Source organism: Buteo buteo, chromosome Z (genome assembly GCF_964188355.1).
Source record: "Buteo buteo chromosome Z, bButBut1.hap1.1, whole genome shotgun sequence".
In the NCBI taxonomy this organism is placed as follows: Eukaryota; Metazoa; Chordata; class Aves; order Accipitriformes; family Accipitridae; genus Buteo; species Buteo buteo.
Genome location: NC_134204.1, coordinates 17,471,083 through 17,494,708, shown reverse-complemented (window position 1 = coordinate 17,494,708; position 23,626 = coordinate 17,471,083). Strand labels below are relative to the sequence as shown.

General features: G+C 37.9%; 1 protein-coding gene across 1 annotated transcript in view; it reads left to right on the top strand.

Annotated features, from left to right (window-relative positions):
* Positions 1-23,626, top strand: part of HCN1 (hyperpolarization activated cyclic nucleotide gated potassium channel 1) — a 204,064-nt gene that overhangs the window by 162,703 nt on the left and 17,735 nt on the right. Inside the window, exon 6 of the mRNA XM_075019379.1 lies at positions 19,151-19,391. Within this exon, the coding sequence (XP_074875480.1) occupies positions 19,151-19,391 (241 nt within the window). The remainder of the gene's footprint in view (positions 1-19,150; positions 19,392-23,626) is intronic.

Genomic DNA, 23,626 nt, shown 5'->3' with positions numbered 1-23,626 from the left:
AGTCAGGACACTCCAGACAGTTAAAATTTCAGTAGAGATGGAAGATTTTAAATTGCTTCTTCCAGGCCATGCAGGGTTGGATTTATCAAACCTATCTGTAGCTCCATACAAGTTCTGCAGCAAGTCTGAGCTAACCATCAGGCTCTTTCTGCACATACCATACCATACCATACCATACCATACCATACCATACCATACCATACCATACCATACCATACCACCACCACCACCACCACCACCCCCCGCAAAGAAAACTCAGCCGACTAACTCAGAAAAAAGGCTATATCTTCAAACAGCAGTTGACATGTGAAATAAATTCTGCCTTTAACAGCATTTGCAATTAACTATCTCCCTCCCTCATTTCTTGAGGTAGTAATTAGCAATCAGTAGCAATTAGCATGTTTCCCCTCTATAGATATCATCTCTGGTTCTTCAGCAGATGGGGATACTTGTGCAGTTCTCTAAAGTTTACATTTTTTAACTCAGAGTTCTTGCCACCTATATGCTTAAACATCATTTGGCGTCAGAAGGCCCTAGTCCCAAAAGTGGTCTTTAAAACTGTCATGACATGAAATGGAGATAGTACAGACAACAAGGAAAAAAACACCCCCACCCCCCACAAAAAAAAAAACCAAAATCCCCACAGCTAAGAGAAATCTATTCCAAAAGGACACCTGAATTACAAAAGTTTAAAGGCATATACATAAGCAGTTTCATTTAAGAACAGAGTGTAAGAAAGGTCAAAGTGGCTTAGCTCTGGCATTTGTCTAAGCCACCAGCCTCACCAGCAGTGGCTGTAGGTGGATGACCGTAGAAGAATGAGAACAGGGCAAGTACGGTATTTCCCTTAATGACTCTCCTAGACTCCCAATATCTTCAGTTCAAGGGTTTCTCTGAGATTGATGTGATTTGTCTGCTGGGTAATCCTTAATACATATCTCTTCCAATTACTTATTTACACTCCCGCTGAATCAATGTACGCTCTCTCTGCAACCACAACATCCTTTGGCCAGGAGCACAGACCTGTACCCTGCTGCATGGGGAACCACTTCTGCATTTTGGGACTGAACCCGGCTCCTACTGTTTTTTCGGTTTGATGGCCATTAATTCCTGTAGCAAAAGTGATAGTACAGTCAATTCCTACCCACCCTCCACATGCCAGTTATGATTTTATAGACTTCTATGATAACATACTTAAACTGTATATTTTTTAAGGTAAAGAAACCTATTCTACTTAATTCTTTCTTGCATGGAAGCCAGCTCACCCTCATGATCATCCTTCTTGCCATTCTCTAAACTTTTTCCTGGCTCTACTACAGCCTTTTAGAGATGAGAGCACCAGATCTGCAGGTAGCATACTGATTTTATAATAATACGAATAATTCCTTTCCTAATAATTCCTAACATTAATTTGCTTTTTTAATCACTGCCAACCATTGAGTTTTCTTTTTAAAAATTGTAACTGTGAGCTAACTCCTAGGAGGTAATGGATACGTTATTTTATGTATTTGTCCAGGTGTATCACTTAACATTGCTCTCCATCAGTAATTTCCAACCAGCCCATAAGAAGCTGCTTTTAGTTTCTTTTTAACAAGATTCTTCATCTTTACACAGTGCTGTTTCTGGAATTGAGCAGAACTGTGTGAAGTTCTTGGCCTTTGTTGTTCCCATAGGGATACTGAATATAAGTAAGTACATTATGGTACCTATTACAGCCTAATGAGTCAGGTGTAAGATTCTGAAAAAGATCCTGCAGAGTGCTTAGTGTTGCATCAAGGGTGGCATTTTGTGACAGTTCTTGTAAGGGAGGTACTGTCACAACAAAATAATGGAAAACCTCCATTACTAGATTTATAATTGATAATAGCAATTACATCTAAGTGAAAACAGGACTAAAACCAGATCAGTTTGGTACCTGTAGACAAATTGAGTATATTTTCAGAGAAACTATTTGGTCCTTTCAAAATCAATTTTAAAATTATTGATTTAGTAACCTCACTATTTTTTTCCCAGTTGTTAACCTTCTCCTTTTCCCAATTAAAACTTACATCCTTTTTTAATAAATATCTTTTCTTCTGTTTAATATTTATCTTTAGGAATCACAAAACATTATACTCTCATTTAGACTATACTATAATCCTATGCACAAAGGATGAAACATCTCCAGAGTTAATAGTATGAGGCCAAAACGTGGTGTGATTAGACCATAGTAAGCTTCAATCCTTTTTAATAGTGTAGTCATTATGATTTTTGGATACAGGCCATCAAACATTAAAATAATGGTAGAAAATCAAATGGGTTTATTAAAAAACAATAAAGCATCAGAGTCAATATTAAGTTACTAGACATTCCAAGTATTTTGCTTCCATAACAACTTACGTCCATAAATATAGCTCATGGAAGACAGAGAGGTAATTCTTTCTTTGTAATCCACTGTACTTTTATGCATTTTTATATGCAGTGAACCTTGGTACGAAGCTTAAAGAGGGGAACTAGGGAAAATGCATTAGAATTATAGATGTAGTAATACTGGAACTCATTTAAGTATCTTTTTATATAGCTATATGGAGAGAGTGAATACCTCTTTATCTAGTGCATTAAAGGTTTTTTTCACATAGGCATAGATGAAATATAACTTTAGTTCATACTCTGGAGTACTGAAGTCATGAATGAATTATGCAGCATGTCAGTCATGCAGAATAAATGCTGATATACCCAGCATTATTTATTTGACAAATGCTTGGGAAAAAATGTATTGGTATTTTTGGAAGATCTGTGTAGGCATGCCTAAATGATAGTCTAAGTATACAAGGCTTAAGCAAAGCCTTGAAAACCTCTTACAAAGGACTATAATTAAGTATTTTAAATTAAAAATAGTAACAGATGGGCCATTTTAATGTCGGAAATGAGCAGACAATCACCAGGTCATTGGATTATTGTGTTTTAAGATGCTTTGCCCAAGTGGGTGTGACATGGTAACAAACTGTGCACACTCAAATCTGTTTCCCTGAGACCTAAGACAATGTAGTTTGATCTCCTGAACTGGGGGGGGGTGGGGGGGTGGGGGGGTGTTGCACCTCAATGTATGCACATACACAAGTGTACATGCTGTAGTTGAGACACAGCTTTTGAATTGTCAACCACTTTCATTGCTGTTGCACATTTTCAAGAAACTTTGATCACAGTCCCTTCTGTGTTTGACAAGCTTTGTTAGGAATTCCATCCTGAGCTGAGACATGCTTTGGTAAATCCAGCAGTTCTCAGTAGTTATGATTTTTGAACAGTCTTGTTACTGCACCTACGAGATTTCCTGTGTCATAATTGTTTAATAAATATTTCAGACATGGCTGTTCTTTCATGAGCTCTTCAAGTATAACCCAAATCAAATCCCCAAATCTTAGTGCAGTAGTTGTCTTTCATAGAAAGGTAAGTTGTTTGAGAAAACTACCAGACTATTTAGATGCAAACTAAACACTGTAAGAACAGCAGCTAATGCAACAGGAGTGCTGTCCCACAGAGGAGCATTTCACACTATTGCCTTATTCAGTCCGAGATCATGCTTCCAAGTGTCTGTCATGTCTCAGTTTTTAATGGACTGAAGAATTGTTCAGCTGGCTGATACCCAGGTAGTGCTAGGGGCAGTGGATCTAAAGAGTCAAGCACTTTTTTTTTTCCCTTTATGCATTTTCTACTTAAAGCCAGGAAAGGTTACTAGATATTGGACAATGCTTACCACAGCATGTTCATTCCTATTAGGTCTGAATATGCTATTGCAATTACAGATGGCATTGCTGATTTTTAGGAGGTTAAAAATAATAACAAAGTACTTCAGATGACTTCTGAGTTAGTTCTCCTTATGTAAACACATTCTTCTAACATTGTGCTTGCTTTGGCTTAGCTAGTGTCCTCTCTAGAAGGATTTGGAAAGTTTTGGTTTATTTAGCTAAACCAGAATGATCTTTTGCCCAAATCCCTGAGTTGTGACTGTGAGTCCATTAGGTTAAAACAGCAGAAGTTAACGCAGGTACCTTTGTACCCTATAATTGACGATAAATGAAAAATAAATAAATGAAAAATCTTGATGCAGGGTTGGAAACTACATGGTTTGTTTTAATTCAAGATTAGGAGATGCAGGATCTTGCTACAGAAAAGCAATCTGGTACCTGCCAGGGCTCTCCATTTTCCTGTCATGGGCTTCTGCAGTAAAAAGTCATGGCACTTGCATAAGGGGAGTGTGGGAAGGGGAAGGGGGAAAGCAGAGGGCAGGAGGCTGCCCTGATCCCAGTAGAAAATGTTGTGCAAGCAAGACAGGGATACACAGTATGGATGTGCCCACATCCCTTTCCTGTAAATCTCATCCTTGGATATGGTGAGAGTGATCATCTTCTCCTTCAGTTTTTACTGTGGAATTTAAATTCTAGATCCAGAAGCAGGCTAAAGTATTTTGAAGCATATTTGTTTGGAATTGGTAATAGTGCTGGGGGCGGGCATGTAATACAAAAGTTTCTGTGTTGAGTGGGCACCCTTTAAGTGTGCCAGTGTCCATGAAAGTCACCACAAATAAAGATTAGAGTTGTGACTCACCACCAGCAAGAGGAGATAAATACATCATGAACCATCTGATGCAGAAGCATAAATATGTGCCTGTTTTTATGCACTCAGTTACACATTATGATTATGGTAGTAACAGCGTACAGAACGGTACACAGCATTTCCCAAGCATAAATTTGGAGTTGCCTTTTAAAAGCATGTGATCTCACAGGCAAAGACAAGGAGAACAAAAAACAACAGAGCACAAAATCTGTTCTGAATGCACATTTATGAACTTAATTTCCAGTTGGTACACTGGTGATTTAAGAAGGTAAATCTCATTAGTGCTGTGGGAGATATCCAAGTTAAACTCTGCACATCATGGCAACGCTAGATCATTATTTTGCTTTTTTCCTAGTGCCACTTGAACAAAAAAATTGTACATTATTTTGAAACCTGGACAAAAGTCTGTCTAATGTGTAGTTTTGGACTTCTGCTGTTACCTAGCAAACACAATAAGCAAATACTTACAATCTTTTCTCCAAAAATTGTCTTGCAGGTAAGCCAAAAGTGAAATACTGAATTTTTTTTGTAAAGACTTAGTGTTATTAGTTAATATGTATAATAAGCAGGGAACTGCTGAAGTCCTCTATACTGCTCCCATCACTTCATATTTAAAGTGGGGAAACAATAACTAGACATGATTTAGGGTTTAGGAACTAACTATTAGACAGTGGGGTTTTATGTTTATGTCAGAAAGGATAATGGATTGTGGTCTGATCAACAAACCTTGAAGAACAGCTTGGAACTGCCAAGACAGAGTAAGAAGAAGGTAAAAGGTAATTCCTACAGGGGGAGATCGTGACCACTGACTCATTGACTGCCTACTCAAATGATACCACCTACTCAAAAGAGGACAATGAAGGAAGAAGACAGAGTCTGCACACTAATTTACATGAGAGGCTGAAATTTACATGAGAGAAGAAAGAACCAATCATTATGGGAAATAACAATGAATATGTATTACTTAAGTACATAAATGTGGGAATTTTTGAGACAAAGGTGTGCTGTCTTGAGACAGGCACCCATTCATGTGCATCAATGAAATTAATCTGAAAATACCTCGGCTCTATGTGTTATTGGCTTGCACACCATGTAAACGAACCCTGTTTGAGGGACAACATTAGTACCTGAAAAATTAGGGGTCTCCTCCTCAGTTGCAGAATAATCTTTTGAAAATGTAATGTCTTATGATGAAGAGTCTTTATATAAGAGGTTAAATGGAAATGGGAATTGTAAAAAAAAATTTTGGAATTACTTATAAATAGATAATGAAATTTAGTATAGATATGGATGTACAAGGTATTAAATTACACTTGTTTAATTTAAAGATAAATGTCTAACACTGAAGGAACTTAGCGTCTGATATTTTTAGTGATTAACAAGAGTCTTCCTCCCCTTGGGACTAAACTACTCTTATACAAGATTGTTAGAGATGAGTGGAGTTAAAAGCTGGTGCAAAATGTGGAGTCTGACACTGTGAGTACAGGTACAGACTTCCCGGTAGCTCCTGGGCTGAGTTCAAGGCAATGTTTTTTATCCGTTGTCTCTGTCTCTTTCATGATACCTTCACACAGTCCTGCTCAGTGGTAGCACTGGGTCCTAAGCCAGCCTCGGTAGGAGTAGAACACTGACCGTCAAGGAGTTCCCCTAAGAGGATTTTAATCTCCCAGCTTGTTCTGTGGAGTCTATGTTTGTTAATTTTCTTCTGAATAAATCCATTTTTCTTTCCCTCATTTGTTAAAAGCAAAAACTCTGTGGTTGGTTGAGAGAATACTAACAAGGTGCCCTGAAGCACATACAGTTGCAAGTTTTATGAGCTGATCATTGCATGTTTGAACACTCTGATCACTACAGTACCTTTGAAGCAATGGATGGTGCCTTGCTAGAAGGCTAAACTTTTTTGTACATAAAATAAATACCTGTGTGGTAATATATATTTTAAAGAAAAGCCACATTCTTTGTAATTAACAGTTCTCATTTTAGCCTGGATTGCAGTCATTAGTTAACTGTGCAACTGAAAACTATTATTTATTTCTGTGTTCTCATGAATGTCACTTACAAGTATTAAAAGTAAATTTATTTCATAGTGAGGAGTTTTTCCTTGTACTAAACTGAAAATCAGGAGGAAAAGATGGGTCTGTGTCTATTAAAAAAAAGTAAGAGAAGAGTGGAACTACTGAGAATCATTTGAAAAATATACCTGATGAGAGCATTTTGCTGTGGGATTTGTAACAGATTATTTGGGAAATACAGTGGCTAGTACAGACACCCACAGTCCCTGAAACAAAAATCTAGCTACTCATTATACCACTCATTGCCACACATAGTATAAACACTTGTGTGTTTATGAAAATATGAGTTTTCATAATCATCCACATTTCACCAAGACTAGAAAGTCTCCCATCAGTAGCAGCTGGAAATTAAATAGTTTGTGCTTTTTAGCATCTGGCACAAAACAGATTCACTCCTGAGAGGAAGAGAATGCTGTCAATATTATGTGTGGACGGCTTAATATATACAGACCTTGGAAGGAATTAAAAGGCAATGACATCTGTAGAGAAGCAGTAATGGAGGTGTATGTAGCTTGCTTTGTCATTCTCTAACACCAGGTATGTTCTTCATAATATTGATACTTACAGCAATGAGACAAACTTAGAAAGTGAGAAAGAGGTTAATACCCTTCCTGAGCCATTATTTAAAGTTCATGGCTGGCCTATTTTTAGGCCACCATGTGAGAAGATGTTCGCTGAAAATAGATACAGATCATGTGTCCTTGAAGAATATAGAACATCGGGACATTTCAGTTCCAAAGAACTTAATTGGGACTGGAAGCAGAATCTTCTTTCCTCTCACCTTTTTGCTTGTAGATTATAACTTCAGTTATACAAGCACACACTCTTACATGAGTTATATTAACCTCTAAATATTTAACTAAATCTAACTTGAAATATAGTTCTAATGGGATGCATTAATTAGTTAAACTTTGATTTTTTTACATTAAATATACAAATATGTACATTTGTACACATATAAATATGTCCATGTAGACATATAAGTATATGTGTGGGAGAGCATATATATGCATATATATACACACATATATGGACTTTCAGGCACATACATGCAAACAGGTGTGCCCAAGACGTATGTGTAAGAATACTATATAATACTTGTTGATATCTTTGTATAGTACTAGGTACATACATAGCATTACTCCAGTATGGTGTCCTGGTTTCAGCTGGGATAGAGTTAATTGTCTTCCTAGTAGCTGGTACAGTGCTGTGTTTTGAGTTCAGTATGTGAAGAATGTTGATAACACTGATGTTTTCAGTTGTTGTTCAGTAGTGTTTAGTCTAAAGTCAAGGATTTTTCAGCTTCTCATCCCCAGCCAGCGAGAAAGCTGGAGGGGCACAAGAAGCTGGCACAGGACAGAGCCAGGGCACCTGACCCAAACTGGCCAACAGTGTATTCCATACCATGGGACGTCCCATCTAGTTTAGGAACTGGGAGGTGGGGGCAGGGAATCGCCGCTCAGGGACTAACTGGGTGTCGATCAGCGGGTGGTGAGCAATTGTCCTGCGCATCATTTGTACATTCCATTCCTTTTATTATTACTGCTGTCATTTTATTAGAGTTATCATTATCATTATTAGTTTCTTCTTTTCTGTTCTATTAAACCATTCTTATCTTCTTATCACAAGTTTTACTTCTTTTCCCGATTTTCTCCCCCATCCCACTGGGGGGGTGGGGAGGTGGGGAAGTGAGTGAGCGGCTGCGTGATGCTTAGTTGCTGGCTGGGGTTAAACCATGACATATGGTCTTTATGTTTCTCACTGTCACAGTATATCTCAACACATATTTCCTATGCCACCAGTCTATGTTTATAATATATTACATTAAAATTATCTGTAATGACAAGGGTTTTAAGGGCTGTCCTATGATATAAAATCAATATAGATAAATTTGTTCATAAAAGTAGAGATTAAAATGTGGTCTTAAGATCATTTGAAAATCTTTCTGAATAAATTATAGGAACATAGTTCTTACGGCAATAATCCTCAGTCTGTATTTAATTCATGAAGTGAATAATGTAATTATACTTAAATGCTATTAATGGTTAAATAAATTTAAAAGTTTGGGCAAGCAGGTGAACTGAAATTGTTTTGAAAAAGAATATTTCACTGATGTAAAGAACATGGCACTGACTATGCACCTGCATTCTGTGGCTGCTGAGTCTCATGCACAGATGCTAATGGCAGTTCCTGAGTGCCCTGCTGTCATCAGGCCCCCTTGCTTTTAGTGCATGTCTAGTCCTAGAGAGAAAGCACAAGCACGAATCCTTAAGACCTTAGTGATTGCTTGCAGAGGGCAAGCACAGCATAATTACTAAATGTAGATGGCGAAGGCTACAAGTATCTCCCTTGGTTTCTTGTTTATTAAATACATAGCCACTTCCTCTCCATGCTCCCTAGAACAAAAATGTGCAAATGCTGAGGTTGTCCTGTGCATCCTTGCTCTGTCAAGTCTTGACCATGATTTGGCTCCTGCTTGTAATGTGACTCTTTCTTTGTTACTCTGATACCATGTTATTATTAAGTGTGTCTGCCTACTCGATGTTTAAAGAGCCTAATGCATTACTTTTACTCTAGCTGTTATTACTAATCCACATTGACTGGTCTACTCCTGCCAGTTTGCCTTCTCCTTCCTCCACATGAACTGCTATTGAGGCTGTTCTTGCTGTCACCATGCCTACTTACACTCCTCATAACTTCTTCCACTCTTTACACTGCCCATGCCATTTATGCATCTCTTTCCCCTGCAGCTACCAATATTAGCCAAAGTGGCACTCTCAAGCAAATTCTAACTTTAGGGCTCTCTAGCTGTCACTCTACTAAGCTATTCCCAGAGACTTCATCTTAATTTTTACCATCCCATGATATCTCTTCTGGAGCCAGCTCTCCATGTCTCACCCTTACAACTGAGCATCATCCTCATGTTTCACTGTAAAACTGGGCCTCTAGAATCAGCGCTTTCAGTATTTTTCTACTTCTGCATGCTTGAGCTCTGGTGCAGTGGCCTGAATGTGGGTCATGAGTTCCTTATGCTCGTGTTGCAGGTTGCTGCTCACAACATAACAACACTGAGCCCTTGCGCCTGATCCCACTCCAGCACCCTTTTCAGTAGTTTACTTTAGAAGGCAAATTCAAATGGTCCCATAATTAGCTGGTCCTAGTTCACGTAGCAAAGCAGTGACGAAGGCTGATTCAGAATTAGAAAGGGATTGTGCATCCTCCTTATCTTTCTTTTTCTATCCTTCTGTTATATATAGATGTGTACATCTATAGCTGACATGGTAAATATTCTAGCACGTACACACACAGGCATTCAGGGTTCTGTCACACATTTGTGTAAGAAAGCTAAATAGATCTTCTTGTTGTTTACAAATGCTCTTTTTTGCCACTTCAAGATGCAGTTTATACATAATGTAGCAATGTTTAGGTTTTGTGGGTTAGATAAAGTTAGGAGTTTGCTGTTTCTCCCATATCATAATATAGAGTAGGCCTTCATTGCATAGTTACAAATCAAATTAGATGCAAACAGAAATATACTTAAAAACTCTAAACATAATTTCAGTGTGGATATTTCAAGCTCAGCAAACTGGGATTTATCCAGTATAATCAGTAAGATTTAATTTAAGCCACTTAATAATTTTATAGTGAGAGGCTTTGAACCAATGGGCTTTTAATTCATAATAAGAAGTAAGTGTTAACCTAGCAATTAACAAGATAACAGTATTTCTGATCCAGAGCTCTTGGAGAGCTTTAAAATAACTCAGTGAACAAATCACCACTGATTTTTAAATAACTGTTTTCCTGGTTGTTGTTGTTGTTACTGTGTCAGCTAAACCATACACACAGGGTGTGGATAAAGCACGTTTTCTTGAGAACTACCTCCTTGGTGACTCAGTTGTTTTGGCCATTTGGGTTGCAGTACACAGGGGGGATGGGATGGCAGAAGGAATTTCTTGCCTGTTGCAGAGCTCACAATAAACTCTCCATGGAAGCACAAAAATTTATATCCAAGCCACAGCTTTCTATTTCTCCTAAGGCATGTTGATTTTTTCCTGCCACCTAGTTCTTTGCTTCAGTACTTTTTTTAGCCCCCAGTCTGCCCCCTGCTAGCTTCAAACACAGATTTTTTCCTCCCTGCTCTCATCCACAAGTTATTCTCTTCACGGCCTTCCCTTTCTTCAGCAAGAGAAACTGTATTGTTCAGGCATCACATGCTGTTCTGCATTCTGACTGACATATTTAACACAACAAAGCATCCAAATCAATATATTTTACCTAGTAAGTTACACAAGTGTAACTCAGGCTGCCTTTGTGGAACTCCACTGTCTCTTCCTCTTTTTCTTTCTCTCACACACAACTACTCTTCCTTGCAATCAGGTGAATCAGTGTCCTGAGAACAGTAGCACTCTTTCCAGCACTATTCTAAAACAAAACCATTTTTTTTCCAGCAATCAGGTGAAATCGCACTGACTTTGGTGAATATAAGAAGTACTCTTCATTCAGAAAAGCTTTAAGTAGCATTTGAGGGGTTTTTTGGAAGGCTATAGTAAAAAAAAATAAAAAATAGTAGCTGCCACACAGTTCCCATACAAGGTCAAACACAAATTGATTGGTGTTAGCAAGTAGTATTACTGGAGTTTCAGTACAACTGCACAAGAATGAATATAGGTTCCAGAATCATCAGATTACCAGATAGAGGAGGTGACTGGAAGCTCCAAAGATGGTAGAAAAGCAATGCTACAATAGATATTAACCTGTGAGCAAGCAGACTAGACAAAGTTTTGTCATTATTAGCAAAACCAACTTTCTCCTGTTTCTTAGTCACTGTTTTAGAAAAAATGAGGTGTGCTTCATTCATTTGTACAACAAACATGATAACTAATTCACGCCACTGCTCCATGTACTAATACAAGTTTCTGATATAGATACCAGTAGAACATGGATACTGGTAGGATTTTGTAAACTTCACATCTCTTTAGGATGCACCTTTCTGCCACAAGTTGACAATATATGTGTTTAAATCTGTAGTCTCATTGGCATAATGGCAATATTTCAGATGCCTTACTAAACCAAGATTTCAGTCTTAAGTGCCCCCTGCCCAAGATGCTATTTAGTAAATACTATAGTATTAGTGAGTATAACACACAAACATAGACATACACAAGTGGAAATGAAGATATTGGTTACTCAGGGGTAGAAAATTGAAATAGTGATTGCTAAATACATTTGCAAATCACACTTTATTTATTCAGTTAATAAAAAGGAACAGTCTCTGCAGCAACTACTGTATCATACGGCACTAATTCCATATTACCTTCTGTAATGAACTATGGGTGTTCTTTTACTAAGAGCATTCAGGAAATTTGTTCAGCAGTAGGGTTCAGAAGGGAAAACCTGCAAGAAATAGAGATTGGTCAACTGGCCCAAACTGTAAGTACTTGTCTGGTTTATCATGACTTCTCAGGCTTTTGAAATTAGACTGGCTATCTCACAATTACAGACTGCCCTAAAACATTGCCTGTATTGCTGTTCTCATTTTGATGCTTCTCATCCTTTTCCCAGCTGGAAACCAAACTTAAGAGGCATAGAACATTTCAGAATATTGAAGAAGATGAAAGGTAAAATCCCTTTAAAAATAGCCCAGTTAAGGAATGGCTGGACAGTTAGTGCATGAAAGGGTGGATAGATAGTGTCTTTTTTGTTTCTTTCCTTCTTTCTTTTGCTCTTTTTTAATCTTGTAAATATAATGGAACATCCAGAGAAGAGAAGCATGAGATGCACAGTATGCTCTCCCTTAATCTCCATTAAATTAATTAACAACCTGGGAGAAAGATGGATATCCTTCATCAGACTAACTTTATTGGTGGTTTGGTTGAACCATATATCCTCAAAAGGATTATCCTGTCTGCATTTGAATGTAATGCAATAATAATTCTGAAGCATAAAAATGCATATAAGGCATTGAATAGAAAATTCTGATCAAGTAGGGAATGATAGAAAAGTATGCAGAAGGCCAACATTTAATCAACAAAGCCAAGAAAATATAATTGGTCAAATCTATATCCCTTCTGCTTTCAAATGCATAAAAAAGATCACTTTGTCTTAGGAGACAGCAATACTAGCTACCATGTGCTCTCTTTAAGGCTGACTTGTCTTAAACTGAGTTGAACAGGGCTAGGCAGAAAAAAAACCCCTGCTTCGACTCAGTCCTGGTAGAATCCAAGCAGGGGATTTCAGTCATTGTTTGGCTGGAAAGCCTATATATTCCTCCCTTCCTTTTCCCTGCCTAAGCTTATTTCACTGCTAGCTGGGAAATTTTCTGCATCTGGATATCCTGTATGCAGGTATGCTGGAGGTCTTGGGGACCTCAGTGCTTCAAAAATATAAATACACAGGCTGGCCACTGGTTTTCACGGCAACTGAAAAGACACGGACTGTCTTTGCCTTAGAGATTCGAGTTTTTTCAGGTTTTGTGCTTTGTCTGTAGGTCAAACATGTAGGTTACCTCAGATCAGAGCATTCTTGGGCTTTAAAATATATAGCCAAAGGGGCTAGACAGTGACGTTTTCTAAAACACATACACCAGCAGTATCCAGCTATGTTAACAGAATGGCAAAATATCAAAGTCCTGAAGAAAAAAGAATTGTGTTTCTCGATGCAGGTCTAGACATAAATTATGGTATCCAAGAGTTACCCTATTTGTAAGTAAAACTTAAGCAGAGTCTCTGTGTTAAAATAGATCATTGTAATTGAAAAATGGAAAATGATGGAAATCCCATTCCAAGAGAAAAATGTACATAGTCGTTATTACTTATATGAAAGCCTCTGAGCAAAAATTATTTTTAAGTCATACGCTCTGTATAGATAATTAAACAGAATGTGTCCAAGAAATTTGAACAATTTTGGGTGCACCAGAAATGAAGAATATTGCATCCCTTTGCCGCATGTAGATTTTCTGGCATTAAACAAGTTGTGAGCTAATGATGTAGTCATTCCCTCAGTGGGGTACTAATCCTAATCCTCCTGATTGCCTGCTGTCATAAAACCTATGGGAACTTAGTATCAGTGAGATGCCTCCTTTCTGCCAAAGTTGACTATAATTGACCAATGGGTTAAAAAATTATAAGAAATCATGAAATCATGAATCACATACAGTATGTGACTCCTTAAAATCCAGTTTAAATATATTTAACCTGCTCATAGAGCCCCAAATCCCTAAATATCATGCTTTTTCCTATAGTTCTCTCTTAATCACTTGCTCAGTAATTTTTCTTCTGAGAGTTATTTCTAAGACAAAAAATAGCTTTCTCAATAAATTGATTTCCTCTTTCTATGGCCAGGAAATTAAAACTGATTTAGTTTCTCATCCGTTGAAAGCAGAGTGTAAAGGAGGAAGACCCAGAAAAAAAAATTGCACTGTTAAAGTTATGCACTAGATTTTTACAATTGCATATAGAAGTGACCTAATGAAACTAAGCTAATGAAACTAAGCTATTTTTTTATGTAGTCATAAACAGACTTTGGTGGCCTACACATAAGAAGGACATAGTTTGTAGATGGAAGTAGTACCTTTTATTAGCTCAATTGGATTAGTGGGAAAAAGTAAAGAACCTTTCAGGCATACAGGTCTTTCAAGAACTTTGCTTTTTTCTAGCAACAGCTTTTTCCAGTCAGTCTAACTAAAACCACTACTTCTATCTAAAAATCTTCTCCTGGAGAAAAGGTCCTAAAAACTCTTAACAGATGGCATCAGAGAAGTTGGCCACTGCCATGCCCCAGTCACAGCTAGGAAAGCCTTGCAACTGCCTCTGTAAATGTGACATCTTGAGATGAATCGGAGCAGTCATCCAGGAATATTGAACCCATGCAAAATGATAGTATCTGATGCTTCAACATTAGTTTGAAAAAATACCCAGAAAGGCCAAGATGAGTAATAAAACCAGTACACTATAAAGTAGCAGGAGCCAGTGTAATTACCTAACCAATCTATTGTATAAAGCAGACCACTGCACCTCCAACTTAGTTCTTGTGTAACAGAGACCAATACTTGAACTAGATCAACAGTTACTCCATGTAGGTCTGAATCACTCTTGGCCTTTAGCCATTTCAGCTATAGAATACACTCTTAATCCTTTCCTCAGGCATCACTTGCTATTTTCTTCATGTAGAGGTGAGACAAATAATATATATATTATTATATATATAATTATAATATATATATGTAGTGTGTATATATATACACTATATATATATTATAATTTCATTATTTTATTAAGATATCACATTGGGCAGCATAATCTGGTTCCAGTCTGGCTCCAAAGGATTAACTCAAAGAAAATACAGGTGAAAGATTTTTCTCTGCACAAAGTGTCAGCTTTTAATGTGGCAGTTTGTTCTTTTGTTACCTTTCCTTTAAAACACAGAACTATTTCTCCTAGTACTTTCTGAGTTACATAAAACACGTTCATAATCTTTACTGTTTCTTTCTCCCTGAGATGATCTTTAAAGTAATACACAAGAACCTGAAACTGCAGCACTGCGTGTGATTAAGGCTCAGGGAAATGTATTTTACTTGCTCTGAATGATCTCATATTTAAATAAAAGAACACTTTAAAGAAAAACAAAGCACTTTAAAATGACACATTTCTTTCTCCTTCAGTAATTTTCCACCTTCTAATGTCTTAAATAAGGAAAGTTTGTACTTAGCATAAACTTTCATAGAAAACTAATCAACAAAATGAATGCATTACTAGGATATAATGGCTGAAATTACCACAGCAGGGTGGTTTTGTAGCTATGTTGGTGGCTTCGTTAGGCAACTCAGACTGAGCAGGTAACATGTGGGTATCATGGGTATATTCAGATATAGATTACATATCGAGAGAGAAAGGTGGGCAGAAGATAGAGCCACAAGAGGACATGAGGTGCCAAGGGTGAAAATCCTGTGACAAGGGTGTGTGTTGTTGGGATTCCCAAAATGAGATGAATTCCTTTCTGGTTGGGCTGGACTGGCTCTGCACAGAGGAGTCATGCAGGTCTGAATGCTCCCTTCTGTCTGTTTCATGCTCTCCTATGGTGCTATTTAGACACATCACTGATCACTTGTCTTTTTTTTTCCAATTTCCCTCTTGTTTACTTCATCTTCCCTACTTCTCAGCTTTCACTCCAGATACCTTTTCTCCAGGTTTTGTGCTCCTTGTGCTCTCACTTTTTCAGGAATTTCAGTTTCTCAATCTCTTTTTGAAGTCCACCTTCCTGCCTTCTTTTTTTCCTTTCTTCTAGGTTTTTCTGTTCCTTGTTTTTGTTTTCCTCCCATTCTCTCTTTCTTAATACTACTCCACCTAGGTCTATTTTACTCTTTCTTCCTGATCATGACTGGAGTTGAACTTTTCACTCTCCCAGCCTTTTCTGTGCTTCCCCACCAGCTTCTATATAATTTCCAGTCAATTTTTGCTTTCTTTAGTAATTTCCTTTCTCTGCCTCCTGGGCATTCAAGACAAGCTATTCACTTTCAAAAACCAAAAACAAGCAGCAAGCCTACTGAAAAGTCCCCGAGCAAGGCAAGACAATTAATAGTTATTGCCAGCTTTCCAGCATCAGCTGAGGCTGCAGTACGGCAGTCTCATAAGGAGCTAAGGATGTAGTCTGGAACTCCTCATGTGATGCCACCATACTGTGAGCGTGGGAGCAGAGAAGAACCTTCCCTTGGGAGGAAGATGGTGGCTGAAGTTTTACTGAGAAATGGAGTATTTAGAGAAGGAAAACAGGCTTTCCCTCTTCCTTTAGAAAGACAGCCAGCTGGAATCTCTTTATAGTATTTATTCCCTTATACAGAAGGTACTTGAAGGAGTAGCCTGTGATTACTCCTCTTGACTTAATGACTCGGCAAGATTCACTGATCTTGAATGCCACTGACACCTATCCGGTAGTTCACACCTTGCAGTGCTGTTGCTTGAGATAATTTTTGGATTCAGGCAAAGAGCACACATCTCGCCTCAAATTTTCCATGTGATTATACAAGCAAGACTAGTTTGTGGGATTTTTTTAAGCTCTGATTCTGGTGTCATGTGTGTAGATAGTATTGTCCCATAGTGTTGCACCAGTAGTATCCATGTCTTTGCCTGTGCTGGGTGGGAGTCATAGCCAGACTGCACTTCCTTTCTGTAGGTAGGAGTCTCCCAGTCGTTACAAATCTCGGTGCTCTTTTCCTCACATTTTTCTGTTTCTATTCCTGCCATGTATTCCTGTACATTTCAAGTTTCATGCAACCGTGAAGAAATCTGCTCTTGGTGTTGGATCTGTCTCCTCATGTCTTAATCCAGCCCATTTATGCTTAGCCATGGAGTCCATACATGATGCAGTGTTTCAGGCATACCAAAACACTCATAAGAAATGAAAGTTATGGCAATCAGAGACGGTGAGGGAGAGTGAGGCAGTACAGTGAAAAGTGATGGAAGAGGACTGTTATTCTATTTCCATCACTTAAATAAGTCTTATAAATAACACTTATAAATAACAGATAAAATGTTCTTGGTGGAATCATATCCCCACTGAATTCAGTTGGAGTTTAGTGAATGACTTCAAAGATGTAGCCATCTTACTCTTCATTCACTCTATCTTTAACCCAATAATTCTGGAATTAAATCTGCATTAAATTATAATTATATAAAATTAAATATATTTTTGTATCTCCTTGGCTCATTCCAGAGGAAAAAAAGAGGAGGGGGGAAAAGGCTTATATAGCGTTTATGAAAGTATATAGATGTGATGCTATTGAGACTAGGGTTAAAGAGAATCACTGTACTGCCCTTTGTTAAGAATCAATGTTCATTTCTGCTTAGAGACACTTCTATTTCCACCTTGCCATTATATAATGACATTTTCTTGCAGGATTGTCAGAAGATATCATAAGTCTATTCTAGGAGTAGCACTAGGAAGTAATTTTGCCCTGTATTTTCTTCCTCTAATGGAAAATAAGACAATGCTGGAGATAACACCTTTCTGCTTCCCAGGTGCCTGGTGAGACATTTTGTTTCACATTATTTTTCCAAGTTCCACTGGATTTATTTTGAAAGGATGTAATTTCTCAGGGAAAGGTGATGGTTTCTTCACTCTTAGAGCATGCCTGTGCTTCTTAATTGCCTCAGTAGCCAACACCCTTCAAAGGAAGATTCCCACCTCCTTCCCAGATGCAACGGGACTGAGTTGAAGATCCCATTATGGTTTTGTTGCTCATACTGTGGAATTAGCTGAACTCCCCCATCATGTCTGCAAGCAGGATATCACATGGTGGGGTGTGGGAGGAGAAGAAAGGAATTTGTCTGAACTGTGGATAAATGTATCTAAGCTTGCTGCTCAGGTTGCCAGCTGCATGGGTTATATGAGATGTGCAAGTATGAGACAGCAGATGCATGGGAGGTTGAAAAAGCAAATTCCAGCAGAAGTGCAAAGAAATTATATTTAGTTTTACAAAGCAGTTAGGTGACTGCTGGTTGTATTTTTCTTTTATTTGCTCTGTGTGCTTTTATATACAGATGATCGTATATGCTCTTACTGTCATGTTTGAGTTGCTAACTCAGTAGATGCTGCCTGCCTGAGCCCCTCTCCATGTGTAATACTGATTAGTCTCAGCTCTTCAATACACTGCTAAATCTGTATGACAACTGACCATGTTAATTTTCCCAAGACAAAGTAAGGTCTGCAAGAATGAGCTTGAAACTCCTTCAGAAATTGTTCATTTTTTTTTTCTTTAAAGCAAGTAGGACATTTATAGCTTTTTGGTATAATACTTTCATGTAGATGTGGTCATAGCTGGCTCTGTAAATATAAATATTCTTGGTGGGAGATACCCTTAAGGCCTGTAGCAGTCTCAGGAAGATAGCAGTGCTTTCTGCATATAGGGGTCTACTATATGTGCATTTCTTTGAAGGGCAGGAATATATGCCTCTCTGTTTATAAAATGAATTAAATTCTGGGAAGGAAATTTTCCTGTTGATTTCAGCTAGCCCTGCAGCTAACTGTAATGTACATTTATATTACCACTGGACTTGTTTCTGATCAGAAAGATGTTACTGGTGTAATATTTGAAAACAGAGGGCTTGCATAACTTTAGCACTTAATACAGTTATTGCAACAGCTAATCTTGTTGTCAGGCAGTGTAATTCCTATTTAATTTTCATCTTTCTGTCAGATTTTTCCCCTTAAAATCCAAGGGGAAAAATAAATAACGTGAAAAATCCCCTGAAGAAGACAACCTTTCACCTCAAAAATACAAATCATACTGCACTGCTGTTTCAATCACTTCACTAGAAACAGATAAAAATACAATGAAAAGATTAAAAAATTAGGCACAGAAAGAAACACAGAAAAGTCCAACATGAGCATAAAGAACTTCTTTGTGAAGAAAGCCGAAAGTCTTTTTCTATGCCCATCATATTGTATATATTTGCTGACCATTATTATCATTATGATTCCTTCCTGTTTAGGAGATTGTCAACTTCAACTGTCGGAAGCTGGTTGCTACAATGCCTCTTTTTGCTAATGCAGACCCAAATTTTGTGACTGCCATGCTAAGCAAACTGCGATTTGAGGTGTTCCAACCTGGAGATTATATTATCCGAGAAGGGGCTGTAGGTAAAAAGATGTATTTCATTCAGCACGGTGTTGCTGGTGTCATCACCAAATCCAACAAGGAGCTGAAGCTGACAGATGGCTCTTACTTTGGAGGTGAGTAGGAAAAAATGAATGATAACATTGGAATGAATGCACTAGAACAAAACATGTTCAGATATCAGACACAGAGACATCACAGTAAGTCTACTGAGTGCCTTTTGCCTAGACAATTCCAACTGTAGTGAAGAGTACAGAAAATATTTCTGAATGTTGTCTGAATATCCTCACAACAGTTATTAAAGATGCAGAATGACCTTCCTGAATTTTGAAGTTATTTTGAATTAAAAGCACTGTTATTTAACAGACAGTATTTAAATAAATAAAAAAAATTGCATAGTAATTTTATAGCTATTTAAAGATAAAATAAACAGGATTCATCTTCTTTGAAAACTGATACAATTTTTGAGTCATAAATGTAAAGTACTTCTAAAAGGTAAAAATCACTGTAAGAATTACAAAATTAGGCAGTGGATAAAAGACCATTATTTATATGGGGTATTTTGGCATACATGAATATTTCAAGCTATTATTAGTGCTTTTTCACTGAATTTTAGCACACAGCAATGTTTATGCTTCCAGTATATACTACAAGAAACTGGATTCCCTACCTGACTAGATAGCTCTCTAACAGATGTATGTTAATAAAAACCAGACATGGGTTTTAATCCAAATTAAATTAATCTGGTAATCCTAATGAAAAGTAGGCTTTTGTTTAGATGAAGGCGTCTGAATATTTATATTTGGATGAAAGCAATCTCTTTTTTTAGATATAATAATTGACCAGTATGAGAACATTGTTCCTTGTGACTGTAAATTGTCTTTGTGCAAAAGAATAGGTGTCTGCTTCTGCAAGTAGCAGCAAGGCTGGTTTCCAGAAGCTGATTGAACATTTATGTGTACCACTGCTGCCTGTGACAGTTACAGTTAGTTGGTCATTGTATTAATTTTCTGTTGAATCTCATGAATCATCCCAGAACTGGGTCAAAAGCCTTTCAGAAAATGTTCAATTGAAAGCCTAATCAGTGGCATTTAGCTGGTATACAGAACTGGGAAGCTTAGAAAAGTGAATTGGGCTCAGTGTTTGAATTGGGCTATAGAGTTACTTAACTAATCCCATTTTAGAATAATATGCTAAAGCAACTCCTACTGCTCTGGCCAGCAGGCCTTGTCACTCTGCAGTAGCCTCTGCAAGGTGATTTGTACCAGTATTTGTAGAAGCACTTTGGTAAAGAGGTCTTGTGCTTATCCCATGGGCTTAAACTGTAGATGCTGAAGACAGGAGATTAAGAAGAAAGAAAAGGTAAATACTGAGGATGAAGAAACAGAGCAACCTTGGTCTTGGTCTTCTTTATGCTTAGCAGTGCCCCAGTTTATGAAAATGAGTTTGCAAGAGCCTGCATGCTGGATCTGACCATAATACTCCTCTGAAACAGCAGAGGATCAGAGGAGATTGCACATGAAAGTATTTTACATAACTGTCAGCCTGTTGTTGCAGTGAGAACAACTGCTTAGCTCATCCTGTTCATCCGCTACCCTTAGCAAGAATGCAGACAAAAAATAAGCTATTTGCAATATCCATACACCACAAGAACTTATTACAGTGCATACCAAGCAGTTTTGCTCATCCAACCTGCAGCTAGGATGAGACAAAGGGTGCCAAAATGGGGGCAAATGCATCCAAAGCCTGACAGCTGTTGGGGCAAATGGAAGATAATTGCTGCTTGGTGTAGCCTGGAGAGTAGAGGTGGGGCGAGGAGAGGAGAGGCGAGGAGATGCAAGGCAAGGAGAAGAAGGAGAGGAGAGGAAGGGCAAGCACACAGGGAAAGAGAACCTGAGAAAGGAAGTGCCCTGAGATCCAAAGTGGTGTGATTCAGATCTGTTTTAACAAATACCATATAGCATTTTGAATTCCCAGAAGTGGATTTCAGACCCTGGAGAAGAAAGACCTGTTTGCTGCTGAAAAGAGAGGAAACAAGCTGCACATCGGATAACTGTGATTTGAAAAGATTTGGTTTGTCAAAGCAGAAAAAAAAACCCATTTCTAATATTCTCGTCTTTCTGGAGAAGACACTGTTTCCCTGAAATGTGTATCAGAATCTGAGAGGAGAAGAACAGAAGCAGTGTCACAAGTATTTGGGAAAGGCTTGAATGGAGACTGTTGGGAGAGTGAGAGCCTGGAAAACCAAAAATTGCAGTAATAAAGAGAGGACATATCTAAAGGTTTGAAGACTGAGATGCTGTTGAACATTTAAATTCCCCTGGCTGATCTTTGTTCTTAATTAAAAAAAAGGCTTCCCTATGGATCTGGGTGTTCTAAGTCTCACATGAAAGTAGATAAACCTTACAATGCTTGGAAATTCTTCTCCAAAAGAATGTGCTTCACCTCTGCTTTACGTTCTCTATTGATTTTTGAGGGAGGTGCAGAGTGGTGACTCTAGAAAGCCATACATAGATCTGAGCTTGATTACCATCAGCCTCTTTCCTCATCTGTGTTTGGTGGTTTCTCCTTTCTGGAGGGAAGGAGTAAGTACAAGACAGTAATCATGGAGACTTTGTGGTTTGTTCATTGGTATTCCTGTGGGAAGAGCATCCTATCCCTTAACCTTCATGTGTGTTCATAAATCTAACCTCCTTGAACTTTGTGTGCAGGAGCATTACTTAGCCCAGCAGCTTGTAGGATGCTAATTTTCATCCCAGTAAGTTTTTTTCAGACTGTTGATTGAAGGGTATGATCATCCTTCCTATCTACTCCAAGTGCTAGTAGGAATTTGAAAGTAATTTCTGGTACTATCTTTTTCAATAGGCCATGTAACCCTTTCCCTCGCCCCCACTCCCCCTTTGACGGTATACACAAAATGGTTAAGTGAGTGCATGAAAAATACTGACCAGACTACGCTCCCTCAGATCTGCAGTCAACATACCAAAAAACAATATCCCCCAATTATGAGATGATAAATACAGTCAGAAGAAAGTGTGATTTGAGATTGACTATGTTCTTTCAAACCTTTCAGTAATGACCACAGAAGACATGTTTTAAAGAGAGTGCCATAAATTATATCTTGAACAGACAAGGATCAGTGGAAGGATTGTTTCATAAAGATTCAGGACAATCCATTTTCCTTTGCCTTTTACTGGCATTTAAAGGAAACGGTAACTTTTTATTGTCTGACATTAGAATCTTTGTCCTCACATAGTGTGCTTGGGTGAGTTTTTATAAGAGGGACAGGAAATAGGCAATGAAGAATACAAGCTAATTTTCACTATATTGAGGAGTTATATAGTAATTTCTACACCAGTGAAATGATGTAAGCCACAGTTACCAGTGGAGAATTCCAGGATTTTAATACCCTATAGCTGCTTTAATTGAATTCTTCAGGGCCATATCTTGTTATTTTTGAGGAAATATAGCAATACTCATTTTTCCTAAACATCTGCAGATTTTTTTATATCTTCCTTCACTTTTTCCCTCTGTTCTGTAAAATGTCTCCTAGTTCCTCGTTATTAGGAATGGGATTACTGCTACTTTCAGCAAAGCAGTAAATGCATCTATTCTCTTTACAAATAAAAGAGAAACTTCTCCCACTGAAACTGACAAAGTTTTCCTATGAGGGGAAACAAGGTTGCCCTCAATGGAAATTATGACCTTCTCCTTTTAGCTGTTTCTGTAAGGAGAGTAAAATGTGAATGAAGAAGGTCAGGAGAGAGTGGATGGTCATGGCTATGTTAACACATAGGACAAAACCATAAGGGAGGTCAGAAGAGTGTGGGGAGCCAGACAGAGATCAACAGAGAGAGGACTGTGTGGGTAGGAGTCAGGTTGTAAGTAGTGCAAAGAAATATGAGATAGAGGAACTGTGAGTGCAGGGGAATGTTGTGGGCATGAGATTGATGGGAAAAAGAAGAAAATGCAAATGGAAAAGGCATGTCTGAACAAGATAAAAGCAACCTTCAGAAGCTGGAAAGGAGTGGGAAGGTGCTTAGACCTATCCCTTTTGAACAGCAAGTTGGAGAATCTGACTGCATGTGTGTTTGCAGCTAAGTTGAATTGCAAGCTCGACATGAACACACTTGAATTCAGCCTTCCTAGGATGGAGAATAAGAATCAGGAGGCAGGTGAAAAATGTAAGCAATTGTATTTTGAGGTGGTTGTGATGGCTAAATTATTTAATTTTTTGTCATCTTGTGTTCCGGGTGGAGTGATGCACTTTACTCATAAGAGAGAAGTAGCAATATGTTTATTGATATAAAACAGCAATTTAACAAAGTTTTATAGTAAATGCAGTGGTGGT